The sequence below is a fragment of the Lonchura striata genome, chromosome 10, assembly GCF_050655825.1.
Source record: "Lonchura striata isolate lonStrDom1 chromosome 10, ASM5065582v1, whole genome shotgun sequence".
Taxonomy (NCBI): Eukaryota; Metazoa; Chordata; class Aves; order Passeriformes; family Estrildidae; genus Lonchura; species Lonchura striata.
Window position 1 is genome coordinate 13,109,789 of NC_140712.1, and position 26,046 is coordinate 13,135,834.

The window sequence follows — 26,046 nt, forward strand, 5'->3', positions numbered from 1 at the left end:
GTGTGCAGCGCCGGGGCCCCAGCCCACGGGGACCGCTTCGGCCGTGCAGATCTCTCTTGTATCTCCTTTCTTCTTTTGGCCCGTTCAGGCTTCTCGTCTTCACCTCTGGCCACATTTTGTTTCCTCTCCGTTCAAAACGTGCAGGTTCCCGCTCCGGGCTGCCAGGCCGGTCACTCCTGAGCCGCCCAAGGAGCAGGGACACAGCGGCGGCTCCCGGGAAGCTCCGGGCCGCAGCTCCTGCAGCGCTTCTCTTGACACGGGGCAAGTGGAATCCAAGCACCAGCGCGCCCCATGTGCTGGTGTGTGCTTAATCATCAGGATTTTGAGGATGTTTCAGCTACCTGCTAAACACCACGTGTTAGTAAACAATATTCTGTATACAATTTTTTTAAGGTTTATAATGTGACTAGAAGACCTGGACAGCAGTGGAAACAAAGGTGCTGGTGCTGAAACAATGTATATGCGCAGCAAGAGCAGATGCAGCACTGAGCTCCTCACTGCTGGTCACTGAGCTGAGCACAGCAGGAAAAAAGGCTCCGACATAATCCTAAACTGATTAAAACATAATATACTTACTCTCTACAGTGCTGATGTGGTAAAAATGAAGAGCATTGGTTCAAAGTATGTGGTTTGAGACAGAAATATCTTCCTGCCTAGGGAATTCACATGGGATGTAGACAGGAAGGATATTGTCAGTAAAGCAGATGATAACAAAAAGTGATGCCTGACACTCTATCCTATATATCTTTCTTTTAATGAGTCAGATTAAAACAAATTATGTGTGAGGAATCATATTTCTTCCAGTAGCAGCAAAGAGGGACATGATTCAGTTCTGGTTCTCTTGAGACACAACACTAATACTTTGAGAATGTCATGCTCTGATGCAAAGGGTTAAGACAAGCACATTCCCATGAGTTTACAGAGCCTTTGGTAGGAGGCCACAGGGGTAGCTACCTGCTCTGTGTGCAAATTCTCCCTTTTCTAGTGGATGGCTGCCTTGTGGCCAGCCCAGAGCCCACCTGCTGAGCCATGTCTGGAGAGAGCTCAAGCATCAACCATCAGACTGGAAGCATTCTCAGCCCCATCTGCAGGAGCCCACACTGTCTGACATGCTCTGCCCAGCATCTGGGACCACCCCTCACAGGGCTTTGTTTCTCAAGTAGACCATTAAGACAGTTTAGATGTATCCCAAATGATGCAATTCCCTGGGTACTGACTGTATGAAAGAAAAAAGTGCTACAAGAAACATGCCCAGTGTATACTGGTCAGCTCCAGGAGCTCCAGAAGTTCCTTGGGCCTCTGACTCTTTAGATAAAGAGAGAAATTCAGTGCTGAAGAAGTTGTCCTGCAGATACATTCATTGAGAAGGAACTGGAACAGAAAGGTCTTCACCATTAGCAGACTCTATAAAGAGAGGAGCACAGTATCTCTTGGATCCTGCTCCTATCTGAGCTGCAAACCACTTTAAATGGGACCACGTAAAAAAGGTGGGGATTTGGCCAAAATCTCCTCATTCTCATCCCAGAACAGACAGCAGAGCTGGGCCGGGTGGAGGAGGAGCCACATCTCTGTGGATGGAGCAGAGTCATTTTGCCTTTACTCCAGGGTGTCTCCAGGGCAGTGTGAACCAACCTAAGGTGCTCCTGAGCAGGCTGCCTGGAGCAGAGCAGGAATGCAGAGCTCTGCAAGGGGCACAGAAAGTGCTGAGGTGCTGGGGTCTGGCCCCAGGCTCAGTAGTGGTCATCTTGTGTCCTGTGACAATCCCTTCCACCTTTCAGCCTGTTCCTGTTCCCAGTGGCATGCGTGCCAGGTGGCCCCAGGCTTCAAATAGCCATCTGTTCTGTGTCTCACTTTCCACACCCACAAAATGAAAATTGTGGTTCAATTGGATATCTGCTGCAAATTAACTGGTATCGATAAGATATTTATTATCAGTGTTACTACCATAGCAAATGCAGTGTCTAAATGGAAATGCATTTATTCAGGATTTGTTGTGCTAAGGATGTAGAAGGGTTCACAGGAAGCAAGTTTGAATGAAATAACGGAGGACTTGACAATAGTGTTATTTAATGTTTTGCTGTACCTCACATTATAAAACAGTCCAAGAAAATCCTATTATCTATCAAAGCAATGCAACTAAAAAAATTCCAATCCAAATATAGTTGGGGATTGACCAGTTGAAATGCTGCTGGCTGACATTTAAGGCTTGGGCCATCAAGATCTTATGAATGGAGGCTGCATACATAGATTGGTTTTCTTTCAAGGCCATTTCAGAAGTATCTCCCCACTTCAGTAATTTTACATGTGGGCAATAGTCAATTATTTTCTCTACCTTAGGTCTGAAATTTGCTGATCAGGAATTGAACCAGGGGCTTTTATTTACAGGTCACTGAATTTGATCAATATCTGCTCTTTAAGGGAAGAGATCAAAATATACACCACATAGAAATCAAGTCCAGATGTTGTCTAGAAGACAAGCTCCAGTTCTAGCAGGAATTAATTAAGCAAAGTCTTACAAGCTGTGTCATAAGAAAACCAGATGAACAACAACAGCCCCTGTGGCTTTTTATTTTAAAAATGCAATAAACATTTTGAAACAACTGACCACATTTTGGCTACAAATAGTTCAGTGAAATAAAACTTGCTTTTGGGTGCCCCGGCTAATGACTTACTGGTACAACCTGCTGGCAGTAAGCCCAGTTTAGACAGAGTTGGAAAAATGCCAAACATCTACACTGCAGTCACCACAGAGCCTCTGAACCAAACTGTGACTGGCTGTAGGGAAATGCATTGTTTTGGGATCCACAGGATCCCAGCTCTCAAAGGCATCCCCCAGAGTGGAGTAAATTTTTTTTTCTAGAGTAGTTGTCCCCTTAATATGTTATATCCTTAGGGTGTTTACTCTGCCACTGCACTTCTTTTAACAGGTCAAATACATAAATAAAAATAAATTAAAATGCTAGGTGGGAAAAATGTTATGTAAACGTTCTGCCAGGGAAAAAAGGACTGCTTGGGAGCCTTACCCTACCCTGTCAGCCTGTGCCAGCCTGGAAAATCCCACACATGGGAAATATGGTCAGTGCAGGTGGCCACAGTAATTTGAGGTAAATATATCACAGCAGGCATAGCCCATAAATGGGATCTCCTGTAGCCCAGACATGGGATAGAGCTCAGATTCATGAATTGTATTGAGTACATTTTTCTTCTAATGTTGCAGTTTGGGAAGAATGAAAGATTATCTAGTACATCTGCATTTAATCTATTTACTGTGTATGGTTTTGTTGGTATGCCTCATAAATACAGGTGACCTGCAGCTTTTCTTAAACAGAAACTGATCATATTTCTAATTTCTTGGTTGCAAATTCCATGCATGAGCTATAAGGAAGAAAGAACCATGAAACCACAGCCAAAGAAGAGCAGAATCTTGACTTCAGCCAAACTCTATATTCCTTGCAGAGGATTATTACATTTTTAACAGAAAGTAATATAAAGTGAATTTCTCATCAGATACAAAGCATGCAGATGGAAAGGTCATCATGGGAGGATTTATTTTCCTTCATATCAACTTACTAAATTTTAAGGCATGACAGGAAAATCTGAGTGAAAAAACTTGTAGGAGTTTATCAAAAAACAAACACCCTAATGTTAACTTTCACTCTGTGTAGATAGCATACATTCCCCTTTCCCAGTATTTGTGTAACTATGACTGACTCATTCAAACCCTGATCCTACAGGCCAAGATTAAATCCCAAAAGAGGGTTTGAACTGTGTCAATAATTAAATCCACATTTCTGTCTCATGGCTGAATGAGACCACCAAATCAACAAATTGCTCTTCAGCCTGAGCCACCAAGTTACAGAGCAGAAGATTTCAAAGCAATTTGTTTCAGCTTCTCTGATGTTTCTGGGACTGAACAAACAAATCCACAGATGCAAACCCTGTTTTCTTTGAATGCTTCAAGGCAGGGAAGGAAAGAAAAAGACTGAAGAATAAATGGATCTAATTATTTCACATTTCTGTTGATCTGATAACATTTTAGATGTTTGTCAAAAAAGCTGTTAACTTATGGCTGGCTATCCCATTTTATGAGAAGTTGGAGGCAAGGAGGTTCCAAGCAGTAACTGCAGCTTTGGAGGAATTTTCTACACTCTGTACATGATTGTGGATATGGGTGTTTTCCTTAGCAGCAGTGGCAAAACACCCACAGTAACCCTCCAGCCCCTCATATTAGCCTGAGTCTTCTGCTCTAAGTCTTGTACAGACACCTGAGGTGTTTGGCAGGGTTTGGTGTTTCTTAGTTGTACTTTTTTTCTGTAGGAAAATTCAACTCTAGTGCAGCATCCGCTTCTTAACAAGGTAACGTCTTATTTTCCTGCCAATGTGAAATGAAAACTTAAAGACATCCCAATCATTGGAACAGCTTTTCTGCTACTTGTGACTCATCACTTAGTGCTCAGAACCAAGGGCCTCTGTTCAAAATCACAACACCCAATGAAAGCATTGTGATAAATTAAATTATGGACTTGCTTAATTAAAAGGGGTTCACTCAAATGATGTTACATATAATTTCAACTGATAGTTAACCTTACTATAGAATAATAGAACAAATATAAATTGAATTGCCAACACTAATTAACAGAAGAAAGGGAAAATATCAAAATGGTCTCGGGGCCCAGCACCCTCTACTCCAAAACTGTCTCCCTGGGGTGACACATCTTGGTTCAGGGTGAGGGCCAGCAGGTTTCTGCTGCAGGACCTGTTTGGCTGGCTCAGTTTGCAGCAGGTGTTGAGCAGACCGTGTTCTGTGGGATCAGCTGCCGACACGTGCCCGGAGCTGACCGGGTACCCCTGCAGGGAGTGCGGGCAGAGCTGTTCCTGGGGCAGGGGCGGTGGCCGGGCTGGCAGAGCGCCCAAAGCACAGCGCAGCCTTTGCGAGCCACAAGGTGAGGGGAAGGCTCAGGCTGCATCATGCCAAGGCAGAGGCGACAGGGAGTTCGTGGTTAGTGGGATCTCACCTGCAGGCTTGGGGCAGACAGAAGCAGAGGGCTGAGGGAGCAGGGGGAAGGGAGGGTGGCCTGGCCGGGGCGGGAGGGCCGCTGCTGCGGGAGCCCTCGGGCCGGTGCCGGTGCCCGCGGCAGCCGCCGCCGCCGGACTACGAGTCCCGGCGTGCCCGGCAGGCCGGGCCGCGCTGCGCAGCCGCCGCGCCGGGCACCCACCTGCAGCCGGGCTCGGGGCGCGGAGGGGCGCGCAGGCGGCGGGCGGCGCCGGGCTCGGGCGCGGAGCGGCGCGCAGGCGGCGGCGGCCAGGCCCGGCCCCGCGGCGGGGTAAGGCGGCGGCCGGGCCGGGCGGGACGCGGGGACGCATCGCCCGCGGGGGCTCCGCGGGGCTGCGCGCACTGCGGAGCGGGCGCGGCGGCGGTGGCGGAGCATCCCCGGCGCGGGGCGCGGATGCGGCGCGACCCCGATGCCACCCCGGCCGCGCCCCGGGACCGCCGCGGGAGCCGTGCGGGGCGCGGCGGGCTCGGCCGGGCGGCCCCGCCACGCCCGGGCTCGGCGGCGAACGCGGCGCCTGCCCCGGCGCCTCCGCAGCTTTGACAAGCGAGCGCGCCCCTGTTTATTGCGGAACGCTCGCATCCTCCGGGTCACGCGTGGGAGGACAGAAATTAGATGGGGCATTTAATAAAATACGTAAACTAGGTGTTTGTGTCGGTGATGACGGGCTGCCCCTCCTTGGAGATCTCCGGCCTTTTGTGTGTCACGGATACAGCAGGACCGGCGGAGGGTGGTTCTGCTCCGCCGCCGGGCAGCGGCTCAGAGCAAACGAACCAGTGCCGGGTTCGGGAAGAGATCGCCGATTTAGAAAATTTAGGAACGTTTCCAAGGTCCTGAGGAGCAAAGTGTACCCTCAAAACCTGCACACTGGCATTAGATATCACATACTGTCTGTTCTGTCATCTTCTAATTAAAAATAATCAGGCTGCCCTAATTAAAGGGGATTTGCTTTGATGGAAACTATAGGGGAATTTCTTCTGCCAGAGTAAAAATCCACAGTTAATCAATGAGAAGCATGTAAAAATAACTGAGGACTATAAACACCAAAAAGTAAATGACAACTGGTTAGACTAACAAAAGCATCCTGAGTTTAGTAGTGACATAAACTTCTGAAAAAAATTCTGACATTATTACTTACGAGACAAATTCAGAAATTTATCAGTGTCAAATACAAATTTTAAAATAATTGGAAGAAGTAATTATATTTTTATACTACTGTGCAGATCTATGCTTTTGAAAGTGTTTCATAGAGGAAATCTTCATCAAGTTATTGAGTTGCTTATTTGTAGTAAATAGATTCAGTCTTTCAATTTCTTATCATATGAAAGCTTTACTTTAACTGATTATTCTCAGAAATTGTCTTTGAACTTCCTCTGTTCTGCTCTTCACTCTTGGAGTGAGGAACATGTAATGGCAAAGAAACACCTGGGAACAGCTGGTCTGGTACTGTAGGGATCACATCATCTAACTCTTTGAAAGGGATGCAGTTACCAGAAAACTGAACTCAAACTCAGGGTGCATGGTGATGTCTCACTGAATTATACTGACAATATCACAGTCCTTTCCCTGTTCTTCTGCATTCATTTGCTGTCTAACAGCCTGCCTACCTTTGTGTTGGTGCTCTACACTGTGCACATCTTAACTGGTTTCCACTATGGATATATTTAAATTTTTACCACTGGGTAAGAAATTGAAGACTTATGTGACTCATTTTAGTGACTTCACCAACCTAAATTCCATTTTTATCCATTTATCCAGTTTGGTTGTATGTTGTATGTCTGAGCTTAGCCAGTAGCCTCTCTTGATAATCTAAATAATTTTGTTCAAAGTGGAGTGCTTTGCTCTCTGTTTGCATACCTTTTCTTCCTTCCTCAAATTAACATTATCTCCAGTATTTTACAACTTCTGGCAAGCGATGCTCATGCATTTCTACTGTTAGTAATCTGTTTTAGGGGTTTTTTTTTGGTAGCATTCCTATATTATTGAACCTCCTAGGTTGATGGCTTCCTGTAACTGAGTGTCCTTTTGACTGGGGCTGAGGTGGCTGTGCAGAGTTTTGCACTGAGAGGCCCCAGTAGCATCCTGTGGCCACAGGTATTTGTACATGATGGGTTAACAGTGGGGTGAGTGCCTATGTTCTGTTTACTGACCACAGCAGACAAGTGTAGTCGTGGCTTCTGTTTAACAAAGGGGTTTGGTCATCATTATTTGGTGCCCCAGAAATCTGTAAACTTAGTTTTTAAATCCTTCTTTCAAAGAGCAGTTGGGGCTGAGTGTCCAGCTGCTATGCTAAAACAGGGAAATCTGAGAACAGTGGTGACAAAAAGGTAGCACTTGGTTTGTTATCTGTTGGCAGCACAGGTGGAACAATGCTGGAGTTTATGTTACCCAGTGTCCTTTTTTCCTATTGATGTTTCCAACATGTGGGAAACAAACACTGCTGTTGTTGTTTCCAGGGTTGGTCTCCTGTATTTCATTGCAAGCATAAAACTCAATTTCCAGGTGATTCCTTCTTCTGTTTGTTGTTTCAGCTGTAGGAATCTGCACATCCTGTATGGTTTCTGGCTTTGCTTTACAGATAAAATGCAAAAAATGTTGGCAATTATGATGTCTCTGTACATTGTAAGGAAAAAAAGCAGCTTAGGAAAGATGCAAAAAGAGGTTTATTTAGAGGGTACCTAGCAGTGTTCATTATTCAGGATCTCAGTTCTGCAGTCTTTAGTACATGCTCTTAGCCAGCCTTTGGGTCTCTCTGCTGTACTTTCACTTGGGTTCATTTAAAAGATCCACTTGAATGTACAAAATGTCCATGGAAGAAGGAATCCATAGCCAAAGGAAATGCTGTCCAATGCTTGACACTTGGAAGATGGTTCAGTTCCTTTTCTTGCCACAGACTTCCCATTTGACCTTGCACAAGGCATTTCTTTCTCCTGACAGGGCAGTGGAGAGGCTCTCGTGTGGCTGATGGTGTTTGGGGCTCCACAGCAGCTCGTTCCATGTAAATGTGATCAGTCAAGGAGGATACCAGAACCTGGCCTTTGGCTTTCCAAGTTTGCCTCTGTGCAAAGCTGCAAAGCTGCAGGTCTTCCTACCAGAGCGTGTGCTTTGCTTTGCATTCATGGTGGATGTGCTGATTACAAAGACTGCAGTTCTTTACACAAAAAGAAAAAAAAAAAAAAGCTGGAACTCTGAACTGGATGAAGACACCTCCTTGTAAACATGACAGCTGTTCCTGTAATGTGTATGATCCATGCTCCCCTGGGAGCCACAGAGCCATGGGCTGCTGTGTCACAGGCTGGGAGATGTCAGCTCTGGGGCAGTGCTGACCAGGGGTTCAGATCTTTACCTGTTCCATGTAAATCAGCACCTGTCTGCTGCAAACCTGCACAGTCTGCTAGTTATTGAAGGAGGTTAAAATATCATTGGTGCCCCTCAGAAGGTAATAGGGCCATTTTCTTCTGCTTGCAATCAAATGGGCACTTATCCAAGGGACCATCAGTCGGCCACCCCTGGTACAGCTCAGCAGCAGGGTGTTTCTGTTCACATCAGAGTGAAGCACACCGATGACAAATTGTGGGTGGAGCTGCCACTTCATCCTCTGTTTTGCCTGTATAAAAAGACTGTCCTCCATGATTCTCAGCCGTGCACTTCACACCACCCTCAGTTTCAGACAGTCACTGTTGTTTTTATCTTAGAAGAGCTAATTAACATTGCACAGATTTTCAAACCATCACATAGGTTCCATAAACGGAAGAACCCTACCTTCCAGTTCTACAAAGTTACCAGCTGCAGTGAGCAGAAAGATTGTTTCATTAGCTTATAATGAAACTGTGCCCCTCTGGAAACAATGGGGAGTGTTCAGCTGCAAGAGACAGGTCAGACAAACAGGTCTCTGCTGTTTTCCTGTACTTGATGCATCACTGAAATGTCAGACCACCATACACAAGACCACCATTGTCTGCAAGGCGTAGGTTTGTTCTGTCATCCTCTTCTTGGAGGTAGGAAATGAGGGATTTAAAGGTTGGATTTTCTAAGACTTAAATCATCATATGGTCACTGTATAATTAGTCATCATATGTTTGTCTGGAAACAATTATGATCTAAAAATACCATGATACCCAGAAACAAGCTATAAATTCATCAGGCATTGTAAAGAAATACTTCGTTTCCAGGACTCAATTTCATGCTTTGAATGGCTATGAGTAATACCACTAATGATATTTTAGAAACAATCAGAAATTGGTCGTTATGTAACATTCTGCCTCAGTGGGAGAAGCATCAATGTTTCATCTTCCTTTAATCACCAGGGAAAAACCTTTCATGTTACCTCAATCAGAGGGAATACATCCCTTTATGTCTTCTATAAATAACAGTGCTTTCATATGGATAATTTTGCAATATACATGGTGGTTATTTTTTTGTAAAGGGCATGACTGAGGTCCCATTACAATGAATTAATGTCTCACATTTTATTTGCATGGAAGTTATCAATCCCCATTTAAGCAGCCAACTGTGATGCTACTATAGAGTAGCATAAACATTACCAAGGTTCAGAATGCCACATCCAATTATCAAGTGGAGTTTTTCCATCACTGAATGACTATCCTAAAATTTCAGGCCTAGTCTGATATTAGGACAACATAATTGTTAATTATACACTGCTCTTTGTATAGGACTAAACCAGTTGCTGAGAATAGAGCATGAAGTAACTCTAGCTCTGGAGAAAAACAGCATTTTAACTATACAGAGATTCTGAGGGATTCGTTGCTGCAGTATGACAAAGGATGGCAGCTGGGCTGGGCATTGGAGAGGTTTGGCCACACTCTGACTCTCCCAGAACCAGCCCTGAGGTGGTGCCAAGTGCAGTTGAGCTCTCCCCCCTGCCAGCCCCAGAGACACCCACTGAAGAACCCAGTTCTACAAATCCTTCAACAGGTGACTTACTCTGATCCCCAAAGTGATCATGCTATGTCATGAATGTAAAGGCTTAGAAAAGGTGACTAGGCTGCAGCAGTTCAGCACTTCTTATGTTCTGAAGGTTTTTTGGGAAACAGACAGAAAAGTTGGGGGATTCTAGAAGAGGAAATACTTTTCTACTGATCTCTCTTCCATTTTCTACCTATGTGAATTTCTTTGACATCAGGACCTGTAGCTAATTCTATTCTCATCATGCACACACAAACCCCACTTTTGTAGTGCTTTGTTCCTGCCACACTTGTGTTCTGTGCTGGCCCTAATGCATTCCTCCTAACTTTTCTGAGATTCATGAAACTCCTGCTGCAAAACATGATCTCCTAGTATACATCCTCCATATGTTCATGGTTAGAAAATACATTGGTACATTTGTCTTGCCTTTTAAGTATAAAAATTAAAAAGGAACCTTATTTATATGTCAGACAATGGAGTATTTCTAATGTTCCCTGTCTGGCACTGGATTCAGTGGTGGGGGCACTCCTTGCCTGGACAGCATGGGACAATCATCCTCCTTCTACTGAGCATCTGCTTGTGTTGCACAAATACGGCTCTTAATCATAATGGCCCCAATCCTATTTATTTGCTCCAGTATCAATTTAACTTGGGATTAATTCCACCTGGTTTTTATTTTCATGTTTACATGAGTCTATTTAAAGAAAGGGAAGATTTTTTTCCACATTTACAGATCAATTTCACAACTGTTTTTCAAAACACAAATATCCACCACTCTGGATACAGAGGTAGTTTAAAATAGGTCATGCATCAGGATTTCCTTTATAAAGATCAGATGCTATAATTTGCAAAAATGAGAACAATTTCTCAAACCTGATTATAAAAAAATACTTTTTTTTCCAATAAAAATGCAAAGAACTCTATTAATTTCCCATTCATCATATCTCTATATACTTAATAATGCACATTGTCATGCAGCTTCATTCTTAGCTTATACACACTATCAAACCTGGAAATTCACATCCTCTGTATCACAGTCTTCTCCTCTTTGCAGGACCCCAGAGGCAGATTTTTCTCTAAGTGTGTACTCTGTGTTTTGGATAGCAGGAGTGACCTGAAGTGCATTTGTAGCTGCTGGTCCATAGGAGATTCTACGGTCAGGTTGTTCCAACATTTCCTATGGGATCCAAGCAAATGGAAGTGGGACCCTGTGACATTCAACACTAATTCAGCAGAAGAGTGATTCACTCTCAGAAAGAAACATCTGTATCAGCAGTAGAAGACTACAACAGTGTTGTGATATCAGCAGAAACCGCAGCTTGGCTCCTCTAGAAAGCCCTTTCAGAATTGTATGAGCATAACAAAAAGTATTTATGAACACAGCAAGGTGCAGAGGGGCTAGATCACAGCAGGTATTAACTACACTGAGCAATAACGATTTTATGTAGGCTGAATAATGGCACCCTTTTTTTCTTTGAAAACATGTTTTGAATGCTGATGTTGACAGGAATAGGTGAAAAGCTGCCCCAAATAACACCATATGTATTTATTTCTTTAGAAGGAATCAGGAACACAGATGTAGCAAGAGGTTCTTTGATGCTCACTGTGAAACCTCTGTGCTCCACAAAGGTTTAAAAGTAGCATGTGGGTAGCAGAAATGCCTCTTACAGTTCTGCCCCATCCAGAACGAGCATAGATATCACCTTTTGGGCTTTGCTGTTTAACAGGGGAGCTTAGGCCCATGAGAAACTGAGATGCTCTATACTGAAACTCAGTGGAGAAAAACAAATGGGATATGTGCTCCCCCAATCCTTAATCTCTTTCACTCTTCCCAGTAGGTTTGAAGGGAAACTGCATGGTGTTATCCATGGTCCCCCATCCTGCTTCCCTCAGTGTCCCTAATGCAGAGTAACATTCAAGAGTGTGTTGTCTCTGTGGCTAGATTGGACATCTCCCTTGTGCTGTGTGACACCTGATCTGCTTTTATATGCTCAAAATAACAGCAGCAGGGAGCTCCGGGTTAGAACTGCTTTTGTAACTAATTGAAGTTTTCACACAATAAATCACAACAAAGCAAATCCAATGGAAGAAATGTGCAAAGAGTAAATAGTTGTGCACACTCAGGCCACAGTAAGGAGCTGCACAGACAGCATATGGCTCTGTTTACATACACAATATTAACAGTATCAAATCCAATTAGGGAGGTGGAGATCGTTATCATCACATTAGGCAGCAGTTTCCAGTGTGTGTGAATCAAGAGCTCAGCATTTCCTTCCTTGTCTGACTGATGCTGAATTGCTGGATTTATCTCCTTCCCTTGATTTGTGATACTGTGGCTCTGGTGAAAGGTCACTGGAGAGCATAAACCCGGGACAGGAGCAATGGGTGTTTCAGCCCAGCCTGCAGCAGCCTGTGCAGCAGAGTGAAAGCTCCAGAAAGGCTTTACTGCTTTCAGGCATTGTGGACAAAGAAATTCTCTAAACAGTGTCTTCTGCTTTTGTTCAGTCACAAAAGAGTAGGATTCTGTTGTGAAAGGAAAATATTAAGGGAATTTCTGTTGCAAATGTGTGCAGGCAAGAAAAGCACAATTTCAGGCTCTTCCATGCACTATCAGTCTAATGAGGGTTTTTCAACACAGTGCTTCATTCCAGGAGAGAAGTTAGGCTGATACATATGTGAGTATAAATTCCTCTTTGGGGCATTCCTGCTGGACATGATCAAGCACCTTCTCTTCTTAAAAGTTAAAATAGCGACAGTTGTCACCTGTCCAAAATGTCTCCTGGCATGTCTTCCCTTCATGGCTGAGTGCTTGGGCAGTTCACAAGGAATGTGGGAGTGTCTGGTGCACAGGATCATACTCTGATTCACCCGGGTGCAGCTTTGCAGAGCTCACAGCAGCTCTCAGGTCCATGGTCTTGCTGATGCCACAATTCCTGGCAGTAACCCTGCAGTCTGTACATCCAAGGAGAGGTCCTGGTACAGGTGTCCTGCACAACTGAACCCCTGACCCTCAGCCAGGGAAACTCTCCTGGACTCTTACAAGTTGCTTTTCCTACAATATTTAATTACCCTAACCTTGGGATTACATTTCTGTCTTTTTCAGGGATGTGATTAAACTCTAATAAAATAACCATTTCACTTAAATAGTTTTAAAAAGCTGTAATCCCCTCAAAGAAATATTTTAGCTCTGTTAATGACTGCTGGCTGAAATGTTATGTTTGTAATGAGTTTATCCAAAGGAACTTAGAGAAGGCACCTGATGCCCTAGGGCAGAATGGTGTACTGCAGCTCAATTTGGTTTTACAGTTTAAATAAATATAATTCATAAATAAAATGCTTTCATTTAACAAGTAATTTTGGTTAAAAAATTGCTCAGATTAAACACATATCAAACTAGTGTTCTTCTTAATCACTAAGTACACAAAAACATTAGTTCTTTTGTACTGTTTTTGGTCAAAATATCCCCCACACTCATTGCATAAGATGAAATTTTGGTATTATAAGAAAATTTCACAACAGCCGTAACTTTTACCTCCCAAAAACAAACTCTCACTTTAAAGAATGGTTGAATTCTATCCTGACATTTGGAATTGCTTGATGATGATGTTGTGCTAGGAAAACAGCAGCCACAAACAGAGCAGGAATAAGGAAAAAAGAAAGCGTGTAGGCAAAATAATGATTCTTCTTGGAATTGGATATTTTAAGTTTCCGGTCAAAGCTTATTGTGCCTTGCAGTAGTCACAGAATTCCAAATATTTCAGATTTTAAATCCACTGATTATTCCCTTCCCTTTCAATAGGCTGCTTATTTCTAGTCTTTTTGATAAATACAAAAATATAATATGATTTATTATCTAGTACTTAAATAGTGAAACTCTTAAGTAAATGAAATATTTTTATTTGGATTTGGAATAAAAGAAAAATAAAAATCAGGCTTCCAAATCATGTGACAAGCAACAGAACCCACATGGATTTTATCAGCTTATGACCACTAAAAACCTGCCCAAAGGAAATTAGGGTTGGGGTTGATACATAAATCAGTGGTAGGTGCCAGTTGACTGGTTTCCATATCAACTATAACTCTGAAATTTGTGAATGCAAACACTCAGCTGTAAAAGTGCACAGCTGACTGTGTCATTTGGAGAGTGCTGGTGCTGCTGTGGGACTCGGGCACACTTGGGAGGGCCTGGAGCACCCTGAGAGTCCCCAGGTAATGCTGTTTCTAATAATAAATTAAATCTCCTTCACTCTATCCCTTTACAGGGTGATTCTGGTTCTAGAATTTGTTCTGGACAGGAAAAAAAAAAAGAGCAAGTGAAGACAGAGAATCCTTTGTCATATTGTCATATGACAGATAATGTGACAATGGCTGTTGTGGTCATGCAAATGAGATCTTCTTGTTCCCAGTCAGTTGGGGTCATCTAACAAGGAATCATATTCAAATTGTAAAACTAAAAGAGTTTGTGAAATACTCTGTTCATATTTTGTTCATGTTTCTTCAAGTTTTGAACTTCTGCAGGTCTCCCATGTAACAGACTGAATTACAGATAATATTTTGAGCTATAACTAGCATCTCCTTACTCCAGGAATTTTGATAATATGTGCTATCATTTATATCCAAACATGCTGAAATAAGACTAACTACCAGTGTACCTGAAAGATGCTTAGGTAACCAGAATGTGCCAAAAAGTCAGGCAAAATATGTGGGTTAGCTTTCAGCCACCAGCAAAGCTGGGATAAGATAGAATACCTCAAGGCATAACATTTTGTTTTTTGTTAGTGTTAGACTGTTGTCTGTGACTCTACCACTTTCCTTTGCTTCTGGCCAAAAGAGCAAACAGATACTGTTTCCAAGCAAATGAAATAAACCAGCTATATTTCTATAAAAAAAGGAAAAGTTGCTAACATTTTCCTTATCTATGTCTGGAAGCTGCTGTTTGCTCTGCCCCCAGTACACTGAACCCGTCCTTGCTATTCCTTGGCTGCCGCCCGTCCCACACCCCCTGTGCTGTGCCAGGACATCTTGCTGCTTTGTTTTCATGAATAAGTGTCACAGTGACCCTCAGCACGTGGGCTTTCCAGGACTCTCAGCTAAATGGAGATGCTCACAATGCTTTATTGTTAGCAGCGAGCACGGCTGGAGGAGCTGGGTACCCCTGGATGGTTGAAATCCTGAGCAGCAGAGCAGAGCAGAGCAGCAGGAGCCATGTCTCTGCCCTTCCGAAAGGAGCTGGAGAAGTACAAGAATATCAACGAAGATGAAATACTCAGCAAGCTCTCAGAGGATGAACTGAAGCAGCTAGAACATGTTCTTGATGACCTTGATCCTGAGGTGAGTGATGATAATTGCAACACTGCCTGTTAGAAATGCCACACACTGCAGTGTTTTTTTATTGCATTCCATTGCAGTAGGGACAGTGCACCCTAAAGTATGAGCAGCTCAGCTACAGACATTTTGGTTGTATTCCTGCTGTGATGTGCTACTTTTCTAAAAGTCACTGTGCTCTTGATCTATCCCATGTCTATTTAGACATGAGCTTGTCTGCAATCTAAATCTTTAATCGTGTTGGCACACTGCAACACAATGAGAAGCTTTTTATGGCTGCTGATTCTGAGCACAGCAATAAACAAACATAACCTGTGTTTATGGAGATCAGGTCTCTTGAACTTCTGAAATCTGTTGACTGTGTTGTTTAGCACATGTTTTTATCTGAAGAGTACATATTTGGGCGTGATCAAGAAAAATAGGATTCAGCCACAAAACTGTCATTTTCCAGTGAGTAAGAATAATTGGGATTATATATATATATATATATATATATATATATATAAATACCAATTATGTATTGGGAATATGTAATATGTAATTATATATATACAATAGATGATATAATATGTAATTCTATTTGGAATATGTAATATGTAATTATTATATATAATAATTGAGAAATTCTCACAAAGAATTTAAAGATTTCTGGTCTGAGAACCACTACAATAATGAGGTTGCAGTCACAAATATGCAGGGAATTGTGACTGTACCTACCTGAAAATATTCAAACTAATGTAGGAGTTTGAAAACTGGCAGGTAAAATGGCAGATAAAATGTTCTGTCTGGAGGCGAAATGAATTTGGAGAAGCACAATAGATTTATAGCTTCTAATTCTATAGCACCAGTTTGTTTGGAAATGAAGGGGGGCTTTAATGTTCTCTCCCACCATGTTGCCACTTCCCACACTACAACCACATCTAGATTTTCAAGTATCTGGCATCTCAAATGGAGATACAGAAAACCATTTAAAAAAACAACACCAACCAACCCAGTAAATCAGTCCATGGTGCATTTGTATTTATGCTACATATGTGCAGTGAATTTGGAGCACTCTGGACGCATTTGTGCATGCACAGGTAAAATAGCTGGTGACTTGAGTTCACTGGATGTGCTCAGAATTCCCTATGTATTTGCCATGGATCAAATTTACTTTGCATGTTCTGGCCAGTGAGGAAATGTTTCTGAAGTACTCTGGGGCACCTTCAGCACATTGGCATTACTGCATGTGCACTGCAAGGTCCATCTACCTGTATTTCTTCTTGGGATTTCCTGGGCTGAAATGTGGGGACCTTGTTCTTGGTCCTATGTTACAGGATGCAGATGAAACCCACAGCTACATGTTGTACAGGATCCCACGTGTTGAAAGTGGGAATTATCTGCTTGCTTCCTCATACTCTGAATAGCTGAAGTCTACCTCATTCACCAGTCTCTTTAGTGCATGCCATTCATTTCTGAAGTCTGAGAGACATCTGCTTTAGAATAAAAGGAATTTTTTTTCAATGAGAGAAAAACAGTGAGGTAAAAGAGTAAAGGAAATGTACAGAAAACATATCCTGGTTTATCTGCCTGGACTGCAAACTGTGGTTATAATATGTGTAACAAAGGACTCTGACCTTACTTGGTTCTTCTGTGCTCTGACTGTGAATATGGTTAATATAAATATTAGTGGGTAGTAAGTCAAGAAGGCTGAATGATATGCTGGGTTTCATGATTGCATTCAGGTAACGTGTGTTACTGCTCTCACCCAAGAGCATTATGCAAAGAATGATTTCACTTAGGAACCAGTGACACTGAGCTGAGGTTTGGAGCACTGTGTGAAGCTGCCTGCTCTCCTTTGCATGCCCCTGTCTCACAGAACGCCCTGCTTCCAGCGGGATTTCGGCAGAAGGACCAGACCACTAAACCTGCCACGGGCCCCTTCGACAGAGAGCGCCTGCTCTCCTACCTGGAGAAGCAAGCTCTGGAGCACAAGGACAGAGAAGACTTCGTACCCTTTACAGGGGAAAAGAAAGGTACTGGCCATGCTGTGTGACACAGGGTGGCACTGGCAGTGCCCTGCTGTTCTGTGCCACGTGCTGGGACACGAGAGCTGAGGCTCTGGCGGCGCGGGGCGAGGCTGGCGTTGGATCTAGGGCTGCTGCTGCAGCAGGTGAAGGGGAGCTTCAGCTGCTGCCAGAGTCTGTCTCACTGCTCTGCACTCCCACTGGCAGCTCTGTGCCTGTCCCAGTGGCAGCTCTGTGCCTGCCCCAGTGGCAGCTCTGTGCTTGTGGTGGTTAATGGCCTGCTGGGGGTACAGGAACACGAGCACCAGCCCAACAAAGGGCTCAGGCAGCAGCTCCTGGTCAGCCAGTGCCTCTGGGTGCACTCAAGCACAAAGCTGCCCTCACCAGCCCCACAGGGACTGTCCCTGTTAAGCATTGGGCCATTGCACTGGGGGAGGCATTCAGGAGGAAACACATAAATGCCTTTCTGAGTGAATCTTGCCTACAGCTGCTGTACGTAACAGCTCAGGGAATACAGTTACAAAAAAATAACTATTTTTCCACTTGTTTACTATCACATATGGCAATACTATTCATGCAGACACTTTCCCTGCTACCCTTGTCCTACAGCTACAGGAAAAAGGGGGAAAAACAGGAAAACCTAATTCTAATAATTTAAACACTGGTAGGATAACCTCAGGGCAGGAACAGTCATAATTTAAACAAACAATATTCCTTTAGCACCACTAGCTCCTTTTCCCTGTTTATAAAAAGTACAAAAATGATGGCCTCAGGCAACCCCTTCATTCAAGAAGGAACTTTCTGTGTCTGGGTCCATTTCTGGCCATGTAATGGATTTGCTGTTATTTCAATGGGATCTGCTTAAGGGAAAGCAGACTTAAGTCAAGGGCAGCATTTTTTACATTATGTACCATTATCAAAGATGTAAAATGTTATTTATATAGCATTTCATAGGCCAGGAGTTGTTACTATCATTACATTGTGTTCTCAGTCTTTGAAACAATGATTTCAGTGAAATGAGACATTTTCCAGCTAGATCTGATCAATGTGTCATTTTAGCATGCAGCATATTCTTTAACCTACATTTCCCCCCATCAGCATGCCCACATCCTGCTCTTCCAGGGCTGACTGTGAGCCCACTGACATGCAGTGACAGGGCAGAGGTCCTGCTAGTAGCAGGAGAAGTCAAGCACACACTGTGCAGGAAGGAAAGCACTTTACTCTAGTATGGATTTATTACCAATTGTTTTCAGTCTCCTGCACACTGCTGGGTCAGAGCAGTACAAGTCACTGCTTGCAGGTCCCTAGATATTTATACCAACACCTTCAGTCATGTCTCACCTTACTGGTATTTACAGAGTTAAGATTAAGATTTTTCAGTTTTCACTGTAGTTATATCTGAGATCTCCAAATAAGCCTGAAACATCAGTGCACAAAACCCAGCAGTGTATGGAATTGTCTATACCCATAGCACTGGCCCTTGATCTGTACAAAATGAGACCCTGAACTGTTCCTGACAGTGGTACTGCATGGACTGGGCTGTTTAGTCCATTTCAGTTTTCTTTTGATGAAGCTGAAGCAATATTATTCCTAAATTTGCTTCCAGATGCCCTTAAAGTGCTTATTAGTTCTGCTTATTAGTTCCTGGTGTCTCTGGTGTGGAATACCACTGCTTTGCAAACACAACCAACCACTTCAACCACGTTTCACTTCCCCCTGAGCACAGAGTGAGTGCAGCCCTCCTAGCATTTAAAGCTGTTCTTAATTTGGCTTTTGATTCACTGTGTTCATTTACTTCAAAATTATAATTTCAAGAATTATTACAATTATGAGGTAATGGCAGCATTTTAGGATACAGGAATTATTCCCTTAATTTCCTCTTTGTACCATACAAATTCATGACAAAATCCTCAGTATCAGCTTTAACAGATTAAGTCAAATGAAAACAACCATGTGTTCTGTGATTTCTGCAGTCATTTTACAATTATAATCTAAACACACAGAATTATACGACATTTTCTTTGAAGTCAGAGGCCAAATGCTATGAAAATACCCTTTGTTTCTTTGTTGGTTAGAAATAACTGAAATAATCTGAGGTCTGATGAGGTCCAGTACCTTGACAATTGAGAGCTGATGGGCTGCACAGTGTCATTTTAGTGCTGCTTTAAGGGAACTGACTTTGAGAACAAAGTTGTTTATTTTGTGCTTGTCATATCCTGAATTGGTACTGGAGTGTGAGTCCTGCTGCCCCTCTGTGGCTTGGCAGGAGGTGTCTGACAGAAACACCACCAGACTTCAAGCAATGCAGAAGCTGAGCCTTATAGAATATATAACTGAAATCTCCATCTGCCAAATGCAGTGTTACTCATTTTGACACTCTCAATTAAAAACAAACAAACAAAAAACCAACAGGATGGCTGTATTAAAATATAAATTACTTGATTTACACTTTAAGAAGATATTTCCCATGCAAGGAAACAAAGTAATCCTGAATGACATTTTCAAATCTGTTACTACATGCTAGATGCTTTAATTGGAGAATAATTAGTATTCTTCCAAAGCTCAGTAATTAGTTCAGGAAAAATAATTTAAATTTCTAAAATGTGTCCTCAGAAGAATTCTAAAGAAGAATTCTTGAGGAAAATCTTATTTTTCATCTTCTGCATGTTGATGGTCTCTAAGATGCATTTACAGATTGGTAAATATTTATATGATTATATGATATAGATTTCTGTTGAATTATTTCTTTGCACTCTAAATGCACTGTAATGTAGCCATTCTCTAAATAATTCAAATTTAATTTGATGCTATTTCTGCTAGTTAAAAATTAAATTCTCAAGCAGCCCTAAAAGTCATCCAGTTGTGTATATTTGGGAGGAATTGATGCCAATTTGTCATTTGGTATTTATGACCTAAGAATATTTGTGTGTCAGTAGGATTAGAGTATGTAAAGTGTTGTCTGAACTTTTGTCAGTTTTTGTACTATGATATTTATCTGCCACTGGGAAAGCATTTATTTTTCCAACTATAGGAAGTGGGATGCTTCTACTAAATGTAAAGAGACATTTCTACCAGTTCTTACAGTTATCATACAAAGCTAAAACTTGGAAATTCACTGATGAGCTGGAAAGAAGGTGACATTTAAAATATCCTCCTTCCAGACCAGTCTGTGGGACATGATGATTTTTTATCTACTGTGACTGCCTCTCTTTTTTTGTTGTTAATATTTTATTAGAGAGTTCATGACCAAGAAGCAATACCAAGCATCTGCTGAAGGACAAAAACTCAGTTGCCTATGTTGGTCTCTATATGCTGAGCAACCATAAGGTTTTGATTGTTCTAGAAAACAAGCTAAAACAAACTCCAGAGCTGCAGGGATATGCAGAATGGTTACAACACAGGAAGTGTTAAATGTGAGCCCAAGACAGGGGTTGGGGGCTGATTATGCAGGAAATTGCCTTGTTTTTGATTGTAATTGTGGTTTCAAGAGGTTGGAGATGTTTGGCAAAAACAATCAAACATATGGAATGCATTAGGGTTTTGGACCTCTGCCATATTGCAGCTTGGTAACGTACTTCATTAATTGCTGTACAAAAAGGATTTAAGTCTGTATGGGATAGATCTCAGATTTCAGTGGAGACCCAAGGTTTGCTCGAACCAGGGCTGAAATGATCACAGGCTCACACCCAAAGCTGGCCACTGAGAAATGTTATCAGACTGTTTTACCCACATCCTCCCTAATGCAAGTCAGGGCTGGGTGCTTCATTTGAATGCCCCATTGTGTGATTTGAAATGATCTGGTGGCTTTCAGGAGCTCTTGTGCAACACGGATGTCTGTTAATAATGAGCAGTGTAGGTGAAGAGTAAGGGCTGATAACTGGGGCCATGGTGATGGGCAGTTTATAAGTGTCTATTGTGTGTATTTTGGATTTGTTCCTACTTAGGATAGATGTTCTAGAAATCCTTACATAGAAGCTGATGGTCTGTGGAAGTTGCTTAGGGTTGTACTTAAGTACAGTTGACCCACTGTACTTAACACATATAACTGGGACAGGTGGTTACCAGACTTCCATCACTTTCACGTGAAGTATCATTTTCAAGTTCAGGAATGACCCAGGAATAAAAAGAGAAGGTGGGACACGAGGGGCAGTGCAGACACAAAGTATTCTGGAGCTCTGTCAGTGCTGTGCTTCTCTGCAGCCTGACCTCAGCTAAAAGCTGAGTCCTGCCGTGGTGCAGACATCAACTGGTACCAGCATTTCTGCTTCTGCTTTGTTGCATGGCTTCTCTGAACTGTATGGTACTAATGAAACACAATTTTAAAAAGTTCTTCTGTTGTGAAATGTCATTAGCTATGAAAGGGTGCTTTAAGGATTGCTGTTTCAACCCTTCACCACTGCACCACTGTCCCAGTTTTCTACAAGGTCTTCTGCTCCTTGCCAAACCATTTCATTCTGGATCCGATCCAGTTCTCATCAAAGTCATGGAAAAACTCCAGTGGACTGGGCTATTATTATTTGTGGCTGGAAAGGGAAGGGGAACATGCTTGTATGTGATTAAATACTAACATTTTCAGCTGACTGATAAAAGGGAAAGGGAAGAAAGTACCAGAGAACTTCTGGCCAAAGCTGTGTTTTCAGTTGCTCTGGCAGAGACCATCTATGTTGCATGTGATTCTGTGCCAAGCAGAGTATCAATATACAGCACCAGTAATAAGGACAGTCATTTTCAGAAGGTCAGAGTATTAAAGTAGATGCTAATGAGTTCCAATTCCACTGTGTCTAACAGACTGCTTTCAAAAGTTAGGGTTTAATACAGAGACACAGTATCTTTCTTGGATTGACATGGCAGTCCTTTCACCCTCAATGCCTAAATGGTTTGTTTAAATTTTTGCCACCTTTTTCCCATTCTTTAGGGCTTAAATTTAGAACTGATGTTTGTCTCTTAAGGCATTGAAAGTGTTGCAGTTGCTGACAGTAATGCCTCTGGCCAGTGCCTTTCACTGTTTGCTTTTCTAAGACTCTTTTAGTCGCTCATGACTTTGCCAAACTTGCACAGTTCACAGTGAAATTTCCCATGCTGAGAGGCTGCCTCGAGTTGAATTTTTGGAAAGTGTCAGCAAAAAGGACTTAGCTGCTTCCAGGAACAAGATTAGGAGAAAACACATTGTTTTATCCATCTAGAGTAAATTTTTCCAGCTGTTTTTTTTTTTTTTTATGACCTGCAGTGCCTCCATGCTTTGAAGAGAAGACTTGAAATGGAATCCCAAGGGAAATATACTGAAGTCTGGCATCCTCAACATATTGTGCTTTCTTGTACATCCAGTTTGTTGTAGCATTCTCCAAGTATTCTCCCTGCAGTGAGTGCTGGTCAGAGCTCCTGCCTGCCTGTGCAGGCAGCACAGCAGTGCCCAGAGGGAGCTGGCATGGCTGGGCTCTCAGGATGCTCTTGAAATTCCTCATCTGAGAGCTCCCCTCCCTTTGTAAGGGCACTGTACTTGAGAAAAAAGAGTAAAGAGCCAGCAGAGAGGCTGGGGCAGAGAGGTGGAGTGGGGGTTTGAGGAGCTGTATGAATATTCCAGGATGAAGGATTGGATCTGCAGCTCTGGGGAAAGGAGCACTAGAGAAGAGCAGTGGTAAGGAAGGGAGGGCAGAAGAAAGGGAGGTGGTGGGAAGGGTTAGAACTTAAAGATTTTCAAAACCAGGAGACATAGGGGATGGGGGAGGCACAGGGGGCAATGAGGGAAGGAAAAGAGGAGAAGAATGTGTTGGATGGGAGAAAAGAGGCCAGAAAGGAACATATTAGTGTAGTGTTCAGCTCTGCCCATATTTCAAAGGTCTTTGATGTCCAGGAGGACCTGAAGTGCAGTGGCACAGTTTGAGTTTCTTCCTCTTCTACCACCATTTCACATCAGATTTAAGAGCTTTCTGCATGCTTAGTGGAGTGAATAATCCAGGAGATAATGCAGAGGACTGCCCTAGGACTGCATTCTAATTTGTGTTAATCCACGTGAGGGTCTGAAGAAATTCTAGGTTTCCTTCTGTTTTAAAAAAGTGCAGGTTGGCTTTTGTTTATTTTTGTCTGAGCAAGTATACTTTCCAGGAGAGTTCTTTGAAGGGTATTGCTGCAGTGGCAGAATCACAGCATGCTGATCAAAGTCAAGGATACTGGTGCAACTTGAGTTCACTTTTTGTGTTTATGCACAATAGGTTTAACAACTTTGGAATGCTTATCTTCGCAGCCTTCCTATTCCATTGTCATAATTTTTAAAGCCTAGAATATGCAGACACTAATCCAAGAGCAACAGAACAACAACAATTATGATACTGCATTTTTATTACTACTGGCATTGAGCTTCATGCTTACTTGAACTTCGCATGTTTTCTTCTTCATAATACAAATTTATTCTTGGTAAGAACTAATTTAGCTCCATTTTTATAGAATATTTGTAGGGAGGTGTTTAAAAAAGCGTCAACAGAAAAGAATAGTGAAAAATGAAAAAAAGAATCAGGTGCCTGTGATTTATGCAAGGCAGATTTCCAGGATTACTGAATTTCACTCCCAAGGTCAGTGTAGCATTCTGTAATTGAGAACAAACAAGCACTCACTGTACTCAGTGATTCATTGAGAAGTCAGAAGTAGTAAGTGTAACCAGGTATTTTCTTGAAAATACAATAATCTGAGCTACACTATACAGAAAAATAAAGTACATTATTATTTTACAATTATAACAGAAAATGCATTTGTATTATAAAATTAAGTAAATATCTTTAAAAATGTAATGTTAAAAGGAGATTTATTTCATCTAATATGAATGGGCTTATTTCCCATTGCTCTGTGTTTTATCGAGTTTTGGCTTATACAGTTTTGACTTGTACAAGATGGAAATAAATACCAAGTATATACTAAATATAAAAAAATACTAAAATAAAATGGTGCCAATTTTTATTTATTCATAAAAGTCAAATGATATAAGAAGGAAGGAATACAGGAGGCATACCAGAAATGCTGCTCCAAATGCTGCAAACTACAAAGGTGAAATCCTCAAAATAGTTTTAGATTGGACTTGCTGCTAAAATCCTACTAACCACACTATCCAAATTCCTTTTTCTCCCCCTCCTTATACATCAATAAATAAAAAAATCATTTCAGGAAAATACACTTGAAGCAGTTCCCTGCTAATTTAATAAATCCTTCCATAGATGTGCATATGCTGGTAAATTATTACTGTGTAAGAAGGTGGAGGTCTCATTTCCTTGCTTTACTCTGACATTGCTTTAATGGGAGCATTTGCACAATGCAGGAACAGAGACCTGGCTGAACCAAGTGGCAAAATTACATCTATGGTTTCATGACTGTTCCCAGTGAATTTCTTTTTTTTTATAGAGAATTTGCTTTCCTTTTACCTTGGTCCACATTTCTGTGTCTCTCTGTAGTGCTTTCCTCTGAATCTTTCTTCCCTCTGGTTGTCAATGGATTTTGTTTCATGTAGCCTCTTTTGAGGAAAACCATATCCAATTTCAGCTTCAATAGAAGCCTTGTTTTGCAGTGGGTGAAAGGAGTAGGTCTGCTGTTAAACTGAGCCCAGACAAAACTCTGCCCACTGCACTCACACTCAGAGAGTCCCTGGTTTGTAATCAGCTGCCTCAGTCATCACCCAGGTCACCTCAGGCACTTTTGGCTCAGATTGGCCAAAAGAAAGGGAGAATTGCAGTGATGCACACTTAAAATTTCACACTGAAAGAAAGCACTCCAGATTCCACACACTTTGGGTTTCTATGCTTGTGTAAAAATGAAATTATATTCTACTTCAACTGAACTTTGGTTGCAGTTAAACAAAAAATATCTTATTCTTATACAGAAGTGTGGTTATCTTTTTCTTGTTAACAACCAAGTAGCTCAAGTTATGTATAAACAGAACTTTTGTCACTGTGTTTTTCATTGGTAGAAAATTAAGCTATTACTAATAACTTAGCACAGAATATTAGCATATTCTGGAGGAAAAATATAACACAGCCAACATTAATTATACCACATAAAGTAATAATAAAGTATCTTCTAAAACACAGTGTGAATATAAAGAACACCAAGAGCAGCAGCCTTTCATCATAAATCTCACTTTATAATAATAAAATGTCACTATTCCTCCAAGGCTTCTTCCAAGTAATAAATTTTAAGTTGGACCATTGAATCAAGGAAGCCACAATCCATATTTTATTTTGTCAGTGAATTCCATGATGCACTGGCTAATGAATTTACAATGTACAGCTGTGGGACTACGAGACACCTCCTGAATCTTTAAACTCTGTCCTTAAATAATGAAGGAAAACTGGTTGACAGCTGTCTATAAACAGACACACTGTTTTGCAGCTGGTGGACAGGTAATAAATTCCTAATAACATGCTAAATACAGAAACTTTTCTAACCTCCATCTACTGTACTACAGCATCTCTTCACATTGGAATGTTCTTATCTAGATAGCAATAAAAAGAATATTTTTAAACACCACTGGATGCCAGCAAGGCCCACATACATTAAAGATATCTATTACTGTCTTTGACATGACCTTGCCCCTTTAAATATTTCATATAACCAAGAATAGATTTTTTTCTCTAAAACATTTGCCAAGAATGTGTTAAATGAAACTATCATTTGGAATCATGTACACATTTAACGAGATTCAGGCTGTTATCCAAGAATTACATATGCCTGAAGCAAATGTTTAAAATTGTATTCCT

At 41.9% G+C, this 26,046-nt stretch overlaps 1 protein-coding gene across 5 annotated transcripts in view; it reads left to right on the forward strand.

The window, feature by feature from the left end:
- The first annotated feature begins 4,902 nt into the window (after positions 1-4,902).
- LOC110474227 (tropomodulin-2) overlaps positions 4,903-26,046 on the forward strand; it is a 34,694-nt gene continuing 13,550 nt past the window's right edge. The window contains exons 1-3 of one of the 5 annotated variants that reach the window (XM_085588763.1): positions 4,903-4,943; positions 15,105-15,308; positions 17,161-17,317. In XM_085588763.1, coding sequence (XP_085444889.1) covers positions 15,183-15,308; positions 17,161-17,317 — 283 coding nt within the window. In that variant the 5' untranslated portion in view covers positions 4,903-4,943; positions 15,105-15,182. Of the gene's footprint in view, positions 4,944-5,242; positions 5,325-5,550; positions 15,309-17,160; positions 17,318-26,046 lie in introns of those variants that run through there. The other 4 variants (XM_085588762.1, XM_021537448.3, XM_021537449.4 and 1 more) reach the window with 4 other exon arrangements.